Here is a 15384-nt window from a genome sequence, read left to right on the forward strand (position 1 = left end):
TCGAGGACACTATAAAAGGGGAACTGCTGTTTCAAAAAAGAATCTTTCTTATGAGATGGAGAATAGGTTAGCCAGTTTCATATTTGCTAGTTTTTGAGGAGTTTGGGCTGCTGGAAACCAAGAAGCAAAGCAACATAATTTTAAAATATAATTTTCTTCCTTTCTTTCCTTCCTTTCTTTCCTTCTTTTCTTCCTTCCTTCTTTCTTTCTTTGTTTCTTTCCTTCTCTCCTTTTTTTTCCTCCTTCCTTCCTTCCTTCCTTTACTTTCTTTCTTTCCTTTTTCCTCTCTCCCTCCCTCCCTTCTTTCCTGTCTTCCCCTTCCTCCCTCCCTTCCCTTCCCTTCCCTTCCTTTTCTTTTCTTTCCATTCCTTTCCTTTTCTTTCTTTCTTTCTTTCTTTCTTTCACAGTAAAGTATATTTTTATTATACAAAGCTGTACAGAAGAAGGAGCTGAAGCATCCATGAGTAGGGAGGAGATGGATTAAGATCAGGAATCTGTGGGGTTTGTGCATAAAAAGAAACTGTTAACAGTTATGGTTTCAAACCTGTCTTGTCTCTAGCTTGTGAATAACAGTCCTTTAATAAACCGGTGAATCTCTGAGACACCTGTCTTTCCAGTTAGCCATTTGTATGGGTTTGGCCTGGTGGATGCAGAAGCTCTCGTGGTCGAAGCGAAGAAGTGGCAGACGGTCCCTGCCCAGCACATTTGTGTGGGAACCTCCAATAAAAAATCATGGTGAGTATGGATTGGCGCACCACTCCTCTGCCATCTCTGTAGTACTTTTCTTGCAGAACCAAAAGTATTTTGCATTGTTTTCTACAAATGGTCCCAGATGTTTCGTTGAGTTTTTTTTTTCCATGCCAGGAGTGACTTGAAAAGCCGCAAGTTGCTTCTGGTGTGAGAGAATTGGCTGTCTGCAAGGATTTTGCCCAGGGGACGCCCAGATGTTTTGATTTTTACCATCCTTATGGGAGGCTTCTCTCATGTCCCCGCAAGGGGAGCTGGAGCTGACAGAGGGAGCTCATCTGCTCACTCCCCGGATTTGAACCTCCGACCTGTTAGTCTTCAGTCTTGCCGGCACAATGGTTTAACCCAGTGGTTCTCAACCTGGGGTCCCCAGATGTTTTTGGCCTTCAACTCCCAGAAATCCTAACAGCTGGTAAACTGGCTGGGATTTCTAGGAGTTTTAGGCCAAAAACATCTGGGGACTCCAAGTTGAGAACTCCTGGTTTAAGCCATTACACCACCGGGGTCTCCGTTTTGTTGAGTGAATCCCATCAAATGCCTCCAAAATTCACATGATGTTTATAATAATTCCACTTCTATATGTATTGTGGAGGAAAGATATTTCCATTTATGGTCATAAATGCTATTCTCCATTCTTTTGTGGTACTCCCCATATACAAACAGGGCTATTAGCACTGATCATGTTCTGATACCTAAAGTATGACTAATATCCAAAGGCCATGTGATGTTTACAGGGTTAGAAGATATTTGGATGGGGTTGGAAGATATTTGCTCTAGATGGCCATCTGTCAGGGGTGCTTTGATTGTGCTTTTCCTGCATGGCAAAAGGTAGTTAGATTGGATGGCCCATGTCATCTCTTCCAACTCTATGACTCTATGAATGAAGACAGAGTGACTGGGTGAGTCACTGGAGGTGTATTGACAATGTACCGAACCCTGGAGGTCAGGAGACTGGTAGGAGCAAGTTGTCAACATCATGAGAGAGAGCTCTCCAGACACAATTCCATGCCCACTGCTCAATTTTGTTTATTTATTTCGAGCATTTCTACCCCTTCTCTTCTCAACCCCCTAGGGGGGACTCAATTGACTGATTGAATCTTGGAAATGGAGCTCAATCTGGGTGCTGTCTGATTGTTATTGCACAAACAAGGGAAAAAATGCACAACGAGGTTCTGGAAGACAAGCCACCAGGTACTGGATACTTCCTTGCACAACATCCAAAAAAGCGTCTGGTAACTTACCCTTAGTTATCCTAGCTCAATTCAATAATTGTATTCCAACCTATATGGGTTGCTGAATGGGGGAATGCGTAGTAACAGAACAGCAGAGGCAAAGGAGAATAGAGTCCAATGGGTGGAACCCTGAACAGAGGCATACGCCACACTGCCACATTTTGTGCTGCTCCCTGGTTTTGAATAGAAGGACAGATAGCAAGCCCAAATATAGTAATTTCATAAAATCCTGAGTAGTGATGAAAGTCTCCAGACCCCTTACTGAGGTTTTGCCAGAAGCCTTGTTGTTTGGTTCAAATGCAACATCTGGAATTGCCCCCATTAAGAAACTGCTCTGGGTTTGTTAGGTTGCTTTGGTGGGTTCATTCTTAAGAGAGGAAAACAATAAGACTTGTTTTTAGGATTTTCTTTTATATAAGCTCTACTTTTCTGTTTTCACTTTGTATCCCTCAACACCCCCCCCCCCCCCCGCCGCTGCCGCCGCCACCCGCCACCGCCGCCTCAGCTGAGTTTGTTTTCTTCTGGTAGCGCTTGGTGTGGCTTTTGTAATAATGGCTGCTTCTAATTACTAAGCTGTGCAAACTGTTTTTGAACTCTGAGGATGACTTGAAGTTGGTTCAGCTTTGCCTTGATCTATGTTCTCTGCTTGTACAAGCAGACTCCCAACTCTCCTCCCTTCTGTTCCGGGCCGTGGATAAGCTGCAGTAGAAAATATGATGTTACTCAGTATAGCCAAACATCAGTTAATTAATCAGAAAATGTGTACATTGAATGAAAAGTCTTCAGCAAAATGGAAATGAAGTACTGTAGGTCTGTGCCTAATCTCATTTGGAACAATGGTGTTCCAACTGGGAATAGGTTTACTACATCACCTCCCTTATGAAGCCTCCAAACAACTCTTGAGCTCAGAGGATTGAATATAAAGTGGCCTCAATTGGACTATTCACATCCCTTTTTGCTCCATTTGGGATTCAAAATGGCACAAGAATCCCTGAAGCAAAGGTTGTGGGATATTGCCCTGGGAGAGCTTAGAGCCTGCTCAAACTCACCATTCTCCCGCAAAGTCCTAAACCTACCACACAGAGAGCCATTTAAGACATGTGAATACCTAAAAAGCCTTTCAGTGATTAAATACTACAGATCCTTTACAAAGTCAAAACTAAATGTATTTCCCTCAGAGCTGCTAAGAGGCAGATTGTCTTGAATTCCTTACTCCCAAAGACTATGCTCCTGTGAAGGATATGAAGTAGAAACAATAGACCACATTTTATTGCAATGCTGCTATTATACAATACAATGTAGCCAACTTTTTTATCCAATTATGTTTCACATGACCAGCCACCCTCACAGGGTGACTCTCACAGTGGTAAAATTCCTCACAGTGGCAACAAGGTTGAGAAAGAAACAAACCCCTGATAGGGATATTGCTTGAAACCATGTAGATGTATCTGGTACAATGAACTTCTCCTAAGATGGGAGAATTGTTTACTGCTTGTTTACTGCTTGTTTACTGATGGGTCTATGGACCGTAATAAATATTGTTGTTGTTAATCTCACTTGGAATGGAACTCTGAAGAGAGCCAATACATGTAAAGGCCACCTTCTGGTAATCTCGAAACAAGTCCAAGTGTCATGCGAAATAAATAAAGGAAAGGATGGAACCACAAAAGTGCCTTGTTTAGAAAAGCAAGTTCAGCTTCAGCATCTCTACAGAAAGCTGCAATGCTGTCATCTAGACATCAGGTGATACCAAAGGTTCAGTAAGGGTCCACCATCTCAGACAGAACAAATTGGTTGTTCAACCTGAGGCTAGCATCCTGAGCTCTGAGGATTACCTGGGAATTGCATTGCAGCACACCAAAATACCTGGGAGTCTCTCTGACCTACAAGAAGCACTGCCTGAATATCAAGCAAAAATTGGGCGCTAGAAACAATATCATACGAAAGCTGACTGGCACAACCTGGGGATCACAACCAGATACAGTGAAGACATCTGCCCTTGTGCTATGCTGCTCTGCTGCCCAGTGTGGATCACATCTCACCACGCTAAAACAGTGGATGTGGCTCTTAATGAGACATGCTGCATTATCATGGGGTATCTGCATCCGACACCACTGGAGAAATTACACTGTTAGGCGGTATTGCACCACCTGACATCTGCCGGGAAGTAGGAACCAATTGTGAAAGGACCAAGGCAACGACATCTCCGGCCCATGCCCTATTTGGGTATCAGCCAGTACGCCAACTACTTAAATCAAGAAATAGTTTTCTAAAGTCTACAGAGACACTTGCTGGAACATCTCAACAATCTAGAATCCAAAAGTGGCAGGCTAAAACCCAGAACCTCAATCAGTGGCTGATACCAAATGAGAGACTCCCTCCTGGGCACACAGAAAACTGGGCAACTTGGAAGGCACTGAGCACGAGATGCAGAGCCAACCTTAAGAAATGGGGCTACAAGGTGGAATCCACAACATGCGAGTGTGGAGAAGAGCAAACCACAGACCACCTGCTGCAATGCAACCTGAGCCCTGCCACATGCACAATGGAGGACCTTCTTATAGCAACACCAGAGGCACTCCAAGGGGCCAGCTACTGGTCAAAGGACATTTAATCAACTACCAAGCTTGCAAACTTTGTGATTTGTTTGTCTGCTTGTTTGTTTTTAATGCAGAGCAACAGTTTGGTTCACTCCTGACACGATAAATTAATAAATAACCCGAGGCTGGATCTACACTGCCATAGACTCCAGTTTCTGAATCCGAATTATCTGCTTTGAACTGGATTATATGAGTCTACACTGCCATGTAATCCAGTTCAAAGCAGATAATTTGGATTCAGAAACTGGGTTGTATGGCAGTGTAGATGGGGCCAAGAGAAACCTCCTCACTATCCTTTGATTGTCCATTCTCATCCACATGTCTACCCACATACAGAGGATGTAAATATGGTCAGTAGTGGGCATGGGAGATCAGATCATCTTGTTGAGAAAGGTACCAAGTCAAACAATTTCAGCCAAGGAAGCAGTGTTGGCTCTATCAGGACGTAAACAGAGTGAGACAGTTGCTGCGAGGAAGTAATGAAGGTTGGGAGGAGAGAACAGGGCACCATACAGACTTCTTTCCAGTAGCGATGAGAGGCTATGGGAAACTCTTTCCCACCATGTGTGTTGTCTTGTACTTCAAATGCCTTCAAATGATCCAGAAAGGAGTTCCCTTTGAGTGTTTCTTAAAAACCCACAGCAAAGCACTCTTTGCTACAAAGGAGAAATCCATTACAGCGTCCATGGGGTTCCAGATTTAGGAAGTAACTGGATATTAACCACACTTCAGTAGGCATGTTTTCTGCATAATTGGTTGTAGCCTTCTTGGCCTTTTTGCAATATTTTTATTAGGCTGCTAGAGCTGACAATAACTTAAACCACAAGCCGCAAACATTTGAGCAAAACAGTATTTGGAAACCAGCGCAGGCTGCATATAAATAATGTTTTGAAGTCCCGTTGTTGTTCACGATGTTGTTTGAACTCTCCTTTCCTGGTAAATGACATCATCCCTTATGGCTTTCATCAAGCTTTGCTTTAAGAGTGAGAAAAATAAAAGAGAGATGATATAGTCCCCAGGAGAATCCTCTGGCATATGCTCGGAGCATCACCAGCACAAGCCTGGGGACTGACAAGCAGCCCTCGCAGTAAATTGGAGATTAGCAACATGTTCACAACCCTGTGCTGGAAGCCGGCTCACATCTGGTGGGTGGCGACTGTGAAGTGGCAGGGACTCTTCTCTTTGAAAACACGCATTCCCCAGCTCAAAGAGATCCAAGAATGCTGAAGCAATCGGCTTCCCTCTTCCTCAAGAAGAACATTATGGAGAGAAGTCATGGAATGAACTTATCCTTGTGAAAATGAAATTTTCGTAATTTAAGATCTACTGAAAAAGAAAATGAAATTTTCATAATTTAAGATCTACTGGGGAGGCCCTGCTCTCAGTCCGACCGGCGTCATAAACGTGTCTGGTGGGAATGAGGGACAGGGCCTTCTCAGTGGTGGCCCCCTACTTGTGGAATTCGCTCCCCAGTGAGATTAGATCGGCGTCTTCCCCCCCCCCCCTTACTTTTAGAAAAAACTAAAGTCATGGTTTTGGAGCCAGGCCTTCGGCTAGTGGACATAGCAGCACTTTAGACACTGAACCAGGACCATAGGATTGTTATGACAATTGGAAACAGATATGTGATTTTGATTAGGCGACTATGTTAGTATATGAGTATGTGATTTTAATTAATGTTGTTGTTTTAATTTGCTATGTATTTGATTTTACATTGTTGTATTGATATTATGGCATTGAATTGTTGCCCATGTTAGCCTCCCTGAGTCCCCCCCCCCCCCCCCCGGGGATGAGAAGGGCAGGATAGAAATGGTATAAATAAATAAATAAATAAATTGCAGGGACAGGCCATCAGTGTTCCATTCTGACCTGTCTCTGCGGTTCCTGAAGGCACATGATGTGGCCCCATTGAATCACAAAGCACATAGATTACATTGTGGAATTCTCTACCACAAGACATAGTGGCAGCTGCAATTTGTGTGACTTTTAAAAACAATTGGGCCAACTCATGAAGGGTAAGGCCATTGGGGGCTATTCATTAGGAGTCTAGGAGCCCCCAGTGGCGCAATGGGTTAAACCCTTGTTCCGGCAGGACTGAAGACCGACAGGTTGGAAGTTCGAATCTGGGGAGAGTGTGGATGAGCTCCCTCTGTCAGCTTCAGCTCCCCATGCAGGGACATGAGAGAAGGCTCCCACAAAGATGGGTAAAACATCAAAACATCAGGGTGCCCCTTAGGCAACGTCCTTGCAGATGGCCAGTTGTGTTGCTGTGTATCATGCATGAGGCAGAGTATGCAGTTGTGGTTGTGTCCTGGTTGTATGCTTTCCATACTGCTTGTTAATTTCTTAGACTTTGTTTTATTCCCTGTATTGCTTCATAATTGTTTGTGTTGGTATATGTTAATGTAAAACAGTGGTTCCCAGCCTTTTCTTTTGGATCAGGGACCACTCTCTAACATTAGGGTTATGAATCAGTTTTTGGTCAACTTTTGATTTGGTTTGGTTATTTGGGGTGCTGATTCAGAAAATTGCATTGGATAGACCACATCAGCTCTAGTTTCTGATACAGAACATATGCCATCCAGTAGTTGCCATCTGCTCACCCACATAAAACCATATTAAACAAGCCTCAACATTATAGGAAGGTGTCGCGAGACCAGTTGCTCTCATTGCAGTGGTGTAGTAAAGGTGAGGCTGTGGACCATATTTTAGTTCTTGCAGACCACTGGTGGTCCATGGACCACAGGTTAGGAACCACTGGTGTAAAGTGAAGCGGTTTAGACCAGGCCTGGAGTGGAAGCACTCTGGGAAACTCCATGTATGTGATGATTTTGGAACTCCATGAAGAAAGAAAGGAGAGATATAGATATAGTTACTAAAATAAAATAAACATGGCAATCTTCAGAGGAAGCAGGATTTTCTGTCCCATGTCCTACAAGTTTCCATTTGATTGACTGTTTTAAGAACCTCAGGACTTCATAAGTCTTCAACATTTAATGAAAACCTGTGTTCTAACCTTGGCTTTACCCCAGCCATAAACTACCTTGAACAAAATGTTTATTTTTCTTAGCTCGTTTCATTATTTTATAGTGATAGTGTAAAACCAGTGCTTTGTAAGCAATCTGATGTGGGAGTCTTACATTTTTCATTTTCAAATGTGTCAGGATACTATATTTCTTGGAAACTCTTTGGGGTCTTCCAACTGATGGCTAATAGTTTGATACTGGTCCACTGACCATCACGTTGAGTAGCAAGGGAGGGGGGTTCCAAATGAAATTTGTTTTTCTATATTACTTTTAATAAATAGGCAATGATATGGATAGATATTGATTTTATTTATTTATTTATTTATCGTATCAGGAGCAAATTGAGAATACAGTTATAATGTATAAAAATACTTGGCATTATGCTAAATGTCCTTTGACCAGAAGCTGGTCACTTGGAGTGCCACTGGTGTCGCTGTGAGAAGGTCCTCTATTGTGCATGTAGCAGGGCTCAGACTGCATTGTAGTAGGTGGCCTGTGGTTTGCTCTCCTCCACACTCGCATGTCGTGGATTCCACTTTGTAGTCCCATTTCTTAAGGTTAGCTCTGCATCTTGTGGTGCCAGAGCATAGTCTGCCCAGCGCCTTCCAGGTTGCCCAGTCTTCTGTGTGCTCAGGAGGAAGTTTCTCATCTGGTCTCAGCCACTGGTTGAAGTTCTGGGTTTTAGCCTGCCACTTTTGGACTCTTGCTTACTGAGGTGTTCCTGCAAGTATCTCTGCAGATCTCAGGAAGCTATTTCTTGATTTAAGACATTGTCATGTTGTCTGATATCAGAACAGAGGATGGGTTGGAGATGTCAATGCCTTGGTCCTTTCATTACAGACTGCTACTTCCCAACAGATATCAGGTGGTGCAACACTGGCTAAACAGTATAGTACCTCCAAAGTTGTAGGGTGTAAACATGTCTCATTTAGAGCCACTTCCACTGTTTTAATGTGGTGGGCATGCGTAGCAAAGCACAAGGGCAGATTTCTTCACTGTGTCTGGTTGTGATCCTTAGTTTGTGCCAATCTGCTTTCATATGATACTATTTCTAACAACCTATTTTTGCTTGATATTCAAGCAGTGCTTCTTATAAGTCAGAGCACAGTCCAGAGTGACTCCCAGGTATTTGGGTGTGTGCAGTGCTCCAGTGGGATTCCTTCCCAGGTGATTCTCAGAGCTCAAGTTGCTTGTCTATTCTTAAGATGAAAAACACATGTCTGTGTTTTAGATGGATTAGGATTCAGTTGGTTTTCCCTGTAATAGGCAGTAAGAGCACCTACAGCTTCGGAGAGCTTCTGTATAACCATTTCAAAGATCCCTGCTTGAGTGGTGATGGCCCAATCGTCAGCATAGATGGATATTGAATAACTGGTCTGATGAAATTCAGTTGTCAACTGATAGCGCGATCCCCCTCTGTAAACACTTCCCATATGGAATTTGGGGTCCTAGTTGCTGTAGCCTTTACTTGACTTCTCCATCTTTAGGTTCATTCCTGCCAACAAGACAGTGCGGACTGCAACTGTAACCAACGCCTGTGCTGACCAGCTTGACCATCATGTGGCTTATCTGGAACATGTCATTGTCCGAGTTTCTATTGCACACCCTCGGCGGGGAGACCTCCAGATAAACCTGATATCTCCTTCTGGGACTAAATCCCAACTCCTGGGAAGAAGGTGAGTTTCATTGCTGAAGTACATTTCTTTTTCTCCCATTCTGTGTTTTCCCTCATTACATATCCACAGCTCTTTAAGCCTTTTCTTCTTTACATACCAATATAATGTTTTGGGGATCTAAAAGTCCAGTAGAACATAATGTGATGTGGACAATAGCAGGTGTAACTTCACTTTACTGGAAATGTAAGCGGGATATTTTTGCTGTCCTTTTGGATTTTCTTTTTTTGAAGATGCTGACAACACTCAAGTTGCCAGTTCAGGGTCAGCTAATCCCAAAAGGGAGCCAATGACTTCTTGATACAAGCTGCTCTATATACTATATGGCAGTAGGAATGAAGCAAAACAAAATTAAACATTCTAGGTTATGTGCTGGTCAAAATCAATTGAGTAGTGCTTGTGTTGGAATTTAAATGAATGGTTTTTAATCTCTTCCACTTTAGGAACACTCTAATTCTAATTTTAGGGGTTTTTTTTCTCCTGTTGTTCACTTTATGTGTGCTGGGAAACTGAGAATGATGAAAACCACATGACATTCAGTAGCTACATATGATATTAAATGAAACAACTTTAAACCTGGATGAAAGATTCAAATTGTAGAATTAAATGCTGGCGTCAAATTTGGATGTCCAAATTAATATCTACATCATAGAATTAATGCAGTTTCACACTACTTTTAAACTACTGCCAAAAAGTCCTTGTGCTTCATCAAATTATAAATCCCAGGATTCTATAGCATTCAGTCATAGCAGTAAGAATGGTGTCAAACCACATTAATTCTGCAGTGTAGATGCACCTGTTGTACTCCTGTTGAGAACATCTATGATCACAGCACCACACAAGGGTCCAGAATATAAGCAAACAGTTTGTTGTAGAAACATATAAAAAGTATAGGAAAAAATCAAGAATAAAAAAGATGTATAATCCAAAAAGGTTTAGCAATAGGTGATAATCCAACAGGAATCCAAATGTCTCTTACAGATGCAAATGTAATACAGTCCAGGAATAACCCAAATCACAAGAACAGTTTAAGTCCACAAGCAAAAGGTATACTTAGTAAAACTTGAACAGGAGACCCAGGCAGTCCCACAGGCAATGCCACAATCCTCTCTAAAACATCAGTGGACCCATCAACCTCAAGAGCCTCAGGCTGATCTACAACAGCACCCATATTCAGGGCCAGAATATTGGAGTAGGTCATGAAAGGTGATGCTTGGTTGTGCAGGTAGGTCATCAACATGGTTGCAAATACTAAATGCACAGTTATGGGTTAAGCCCTAATAAGTGTGCAAAGATTTATTAAACCAATTGTCAGAGATGAAGCTCATCCATTGATCCATTTGGGTGTTACTGATTTCCTGTAGACCAAGTCCTGTAAAGGAGCAGAAAGGCTTCTCATAAGCGCTGCAAATAGACAATAATCTACTGAGGTTGTTATAACTCTATTGGTTTTCTGCACTGAGTGGTCTAGCTGACTTAAACCCACTTACTTTTGCAAAATCTGTGAGTCTGTAATACAACTTCCATATTGCTATCTATTAATAGGCAACATGATGATTCCAGTGAAGGCTTTAAACATTGGGAATTCATGACTGTTCACTGCTGGGGAGAAAAGGCATCTGGAGAATGGACACTGGAAGTCCAAGATAAGCCCTATCATGTACGAAACCCAGAAATGCAAGGTAAGTGCCTGTGGATTGTATCTTCTTATGAGAACCTGGAAAAGTTACTTTTAAAACTATAGATGCTAATGTTCACCTGCCTCTGAATGGTGATGGCTTTTGATGTTTCCCATCCAAATCCATCAATTGCTAGTGCTGGAGCCATCATTAACCCTCAGTTATACAAGAGGAGACAATGTTATTGCTCCATTTTGGACATAGACAAGACAACATTAAACATATGTTATACCAATATTACTTGAAACTGAATGATGTTTTTTGTACTCTGTGCCTTGTTAACAAAGGCCAAAGTTAAAGGGGTTGTGTCTTGATTTGCAGCTGTGAAACTCGCTATCTAGTCACAACAAGCATTGGGTTACTACTTAATTTTTCAAAAAGCTAGGAATTAAAAGGACAAGAAGTATAATAATATAATAAAACTTTATTTATATTCCGTCCTTCTCCCTGTGGGGACTCAGAGCGGATTACAGTGTAAACAGACACGGGCAAACATTCAGTGCCTTGTTACAATTCAATGAGACACACAAACACAAACAAAGGCAGAGGCTTCTCTTTTCATTTACGGCTTCTGTAAGTGGTGCTCATCTCTGGCTCTGGGGAAGGTGCTGTTCTCCATTTCCAAGCCAAGGAGCCTGCGTTGTCACCTCCTGGTCGTGTGACCGACATGACTGCTTGGAGCGTCTTTCCTGCCAAGATGGTACCTATTGATCTACTCACATTTGCATGTTTTCAAACTGTTAGGTTGGCAGGAGCTGGGCTAACAGCAGGAGCTCACCCTGTCCCATGGATTTCAACTGCTAACCTTCAGGTCAGCAGTTCAGCAGCACAAAGGTTTAACCCATTGCACCACTGTGGCCTATTGCGTCACCATTACCTTGGTGGTTCATTTGAGCAGGAGGCCAAAGCTGTACAAGTGAAAGAATTCAACAGAGATTCCTCAGTGTATAGAGATTTATAATTTACTCTTCCAGACATGACAGGATCCATTCAATTACAATTGACTTGATGGATTTATTTGCTTTGGGGAAAAATTGCAGTAAGTATATTCACGTGTTTGTTTACTCCATAAAACTGATCAAAACAAGTGTAATATGAGCAGATTTATGGTATGCATGCAGACATTCTATGTAAATGTACATGCTTTGGAACTCTGATGTTTACACTTTATAGATCTTGACTATGATTCCCCTCATCCCTGCCAGAGAAAAATAAGAGTAGCAGACTTTTATTGTTGTTGTTGTTGTTGTTGCTTGTGTTTATATCCCACATTTATTTATTTATTTATTTATTTATTTATTTATAAGTTTTATATACCGGTCTTCTCACCTCCGGGGAGGGACTCAGGCCGGTTCACAACATGTGTTCATATATAGTAATATAAAAACAGCACAGTGCATCATCATTATACATTAAAATATAAACCACAATAAAAAACATCATCACATTACACAAGCCAAGTCAAATACAGTCACAATTCATCACCATCCTTCCATGTGGACAAGGGTTATTGACTCAATCATCGAATGCCATATTCCAAAGCCAGGTTTTTATTAGCTTTCTAAAGGTCAGGAGGGATCTAATCTCTGGTGGGAGGGAGTTCCAAAGCCAAGGGGCCACCACCGAGAAGGCCCTGTCCCTCGTTCCCACCAGAGGCAATTGTGAAGGTGGTGGGATCGAGAGCAGGGCCCCTCCAGAAGATCTTAATAACCTTGATGGTTCATAGGGGAGAATCAAGAGAGACTGAAAGCAGCTAATACTAAAGATATATAGACAATTGGAAGATATCTGGAAACTACAGTAGGGAGAAGTCATGTAGAATCTTAAAGTTAATTAATATCAACCACAAGTGTTTTGGAACTTACTTTTGTGAAGACTAGAAACTTGCTTGCAATTCTTAGCACTTGCAAGCACGTGCTTATATAGTATATAGAGCAGGCATGGGCCAACTTGAGCCCTCCAGGTGTTTTGGACTTCAACTCCCACAGTTCCTAACAATGTAAGTGGCTGAGGGGGAAAAGGCAGGGACCTGAGGCTGCTAGGAATTGTGGGAGTTGAAGTCCAAGCATCTGACGGGCCAAAATTTGCCCATGCCTGATATAGAGGTACCACTGCAAGGTGGTAGCCAATGGACGACTATGCAATTGCACTGTGTGCAGATCGTACATACCTTTACCCACAATTTCCTAATCTTTATTGGTAATAACTAGTTTTCCCTTCCTACCTCATCAGCAGCTACCTTCACACTCACATTCTTTGTATGTTTTGACCGCCTCCTAAAATTTATTTGCCACAGAGAGCTGTTTCAAATCCCTACAAACACATATTTCATCATACCTTTCTTGGAACTCTTTAAAGCAAATTTGTTCTGCAGCCTGGAGGATTACTTCTCAAGCTCCTTGATAGGTATTTCTCTTTTTTAAAAAAAAAAAATCCAACAATCTCAAAACCAAAGCTGAATTGCATGGATGGCACTTTATTGGAAGGGCATCTTTTATGCTCCCTTGAAACCTTCAGACAGGTTGAGTTATACCTGTAGGGTGCTTTTTGAAAAATAATCTGGAAGGAAAAATCCAAGGACTTGTGTATGTTAGCAAATCGTAACATACATACTTTCCTGGGAATGCAGCAGATTTAGTGCTTTTGTTTCAGATAAAGACTATCCACAATATGAATAAATGGCCCTTTTGAGTATTGTGGTGTTGCTTGTAAATCTTTCCAGAGGGAGGGAAATTTAACTTAGGGTGCATCCACAGTAGGCTTGTACTTTTTTGCTGAACCTTGATCCGACTCTGCTGGCCGGATACTGGTAGACCCCCATATCCGTTTTCACAGATGGGAAGTCAGATAGCCGTTTTCGGTCTGTAGCTGAAAAATATAGTTAGATCTGTCCCATCGGCAACAGTGGGGAACTTACGAGGCACCCCTTTCAATTCCTGCAACCCTTTCCTTTTTTCCTTCAAGGGAGCCTGTGTATCAGCAACGGGGTTAAGAAAGCACCCTATCTGGCCCATTATGGAGGGACTTCCCACAGGCTCCCCTACCATATCATTAATTAAGACCTGGATTAAAAAGCATCAGAGTTAAAATACCACTTTTTCTGCGAGATTTAAAGATGGACTTAAAGCCAACCTTAAAAACTGTGGCATAGACACCGAGAACTGGGAAGTCCTGGCCCTTGAGCACTCTAACTGGAGGTCAGCTGTGAACAGCAGTGCTGTGGAATTAGAAGAGCCATGAATGGAAGGCGAAAGGGAGAAATGTGCCAAGAGGAAGAAGGCACCTCAAGCCAACCCTGACCAGGACCGCCTTCCACTTGGAAACCGATGTCCTCACTGTGGGAGAACATGCGGATCAAGAATAGGGCTCCACAGCCACCTACGGACCCACCCCCAAGATACTACACTTGAAGGACCATCATCCTTGAGCTACCATGGCTCACCTGCGATCCTTTCCCTTCTGTCTGTAGAGACCAGGTTTAGTGCTTCATTAAAGCTATTTCTACTCTAGAGGAGAGGTGTGTGCTTTCTCTCCCTGCAGCAGTCACATAGCTTTCCATCCAAGGCAAGGAAGAGCAATGACCTGGAGCTATCTTCCCTGAGCTTCCTTAAAAAGCCCTCTCTTTTTCTCTACTGCAGGCCTTCTGCTTTCTGATTCCAATTTAATGCTTCCTTAAAGCTATTTCTACTTTCAGCTCTAGAGGAGAGGTAACTAGGTGTTAGTAGTTTTCAGAGAATAAGCGTTTTCTTTTTGTTTGGTGGGATTTATTATTATTATTATTATTATTATTATTATTATTATTAATCTTTTAGAAATATTTGAAGGAGAGGAGGGGAAGGAGACAAAAAAGCTAAAAAGGTGACTCTCCCAAGCCCCCAAATGCGCATGTGCACCCCACCCACCCTCACATCCCCAACTCCCAGTCAGTCCTACTCAATAAAAAGAATCAAGAAAATAAAGGAAAATCAAAAAGATTAAACTGTGATGCCAAATAAGGGAGGAGGAGCTGAGATCGGCTGCCCCATGGTCCCATTGTGGATGGGAATCTGTGACGACTGGGCCCTTGCCATTACGGACACCTGAACTAACTGAAGAAGCTGGATTGGCCAAAGGTTAAATCATGGCTCTGGGACCAGGTCTTTGGGCAGCAAGCATGACAACACCTTGGATGTTGAACCGGACTGAAATTGGCTATATGGTTGATGACTATGTTTTTAACATGCTCTTAACTTTATGTTTTATTTACTGTTTTAAACTGTTACTATTTGTGTTTATATTTGTATTATATTGAGGCTTCGAATTGTAGCCGCTTTGTAAGCCGCCCTGAGTCCCCCCTCGGGGGTTGAGAAGGGTGGGATAGAAATATTGGAAATAAATAAATAACAAATACAAACAGATCCAAGTCGAATCCACAGTGTAGATTTAAT

The 15384-nt window shown here is 42.3% G+C and overlaps 1 protein-coding gene across 3 annotated transcripts in view; it reads left to right on the forward strand.

Annotated features, from left to right (window-relative positions):
* PCSK6 (proprotein convertase subtilisin/kexin type 6) overlaps window positions 1–15384 on the forward strand; it is a 125333-nt gene that overhangs the window by 73109 nt on the left and 36840 nt on the right. For all 3 annotated transcript variants that reach the window (XM_060755490.2, XM_060755488.2, XM_060755489.2), the window contains exons 11-13: window positions 618–735; window positions 9093–9281; window positions 10824–10960. In XM_060755490.2, coding sequence (XP_060611473.2) covers window positions 618–735; window positions 9093–9281; window positions 10824–10960 — 444 coding nt within the window. The remainder of the gene's footprint in view (window positions 1–617; window positions 736–9092; window positions 9282–10823; window positions 10961–15384) is intronic.

This window comes from Anolis sagrei, chromosome 9 (genome assembly GCF_037176765.1).
Source record: "Anolis sagrei isolate rAnoSag1 chromosome 9, rAnoSag1.mat, whole genome shotgun sequence".
Lineage (NCBI taxonomy): Eukaryota > Metazoa > Chordata > Lepidosauria > Squamata > Dactyloidae > Anolis > Anolis sagrei.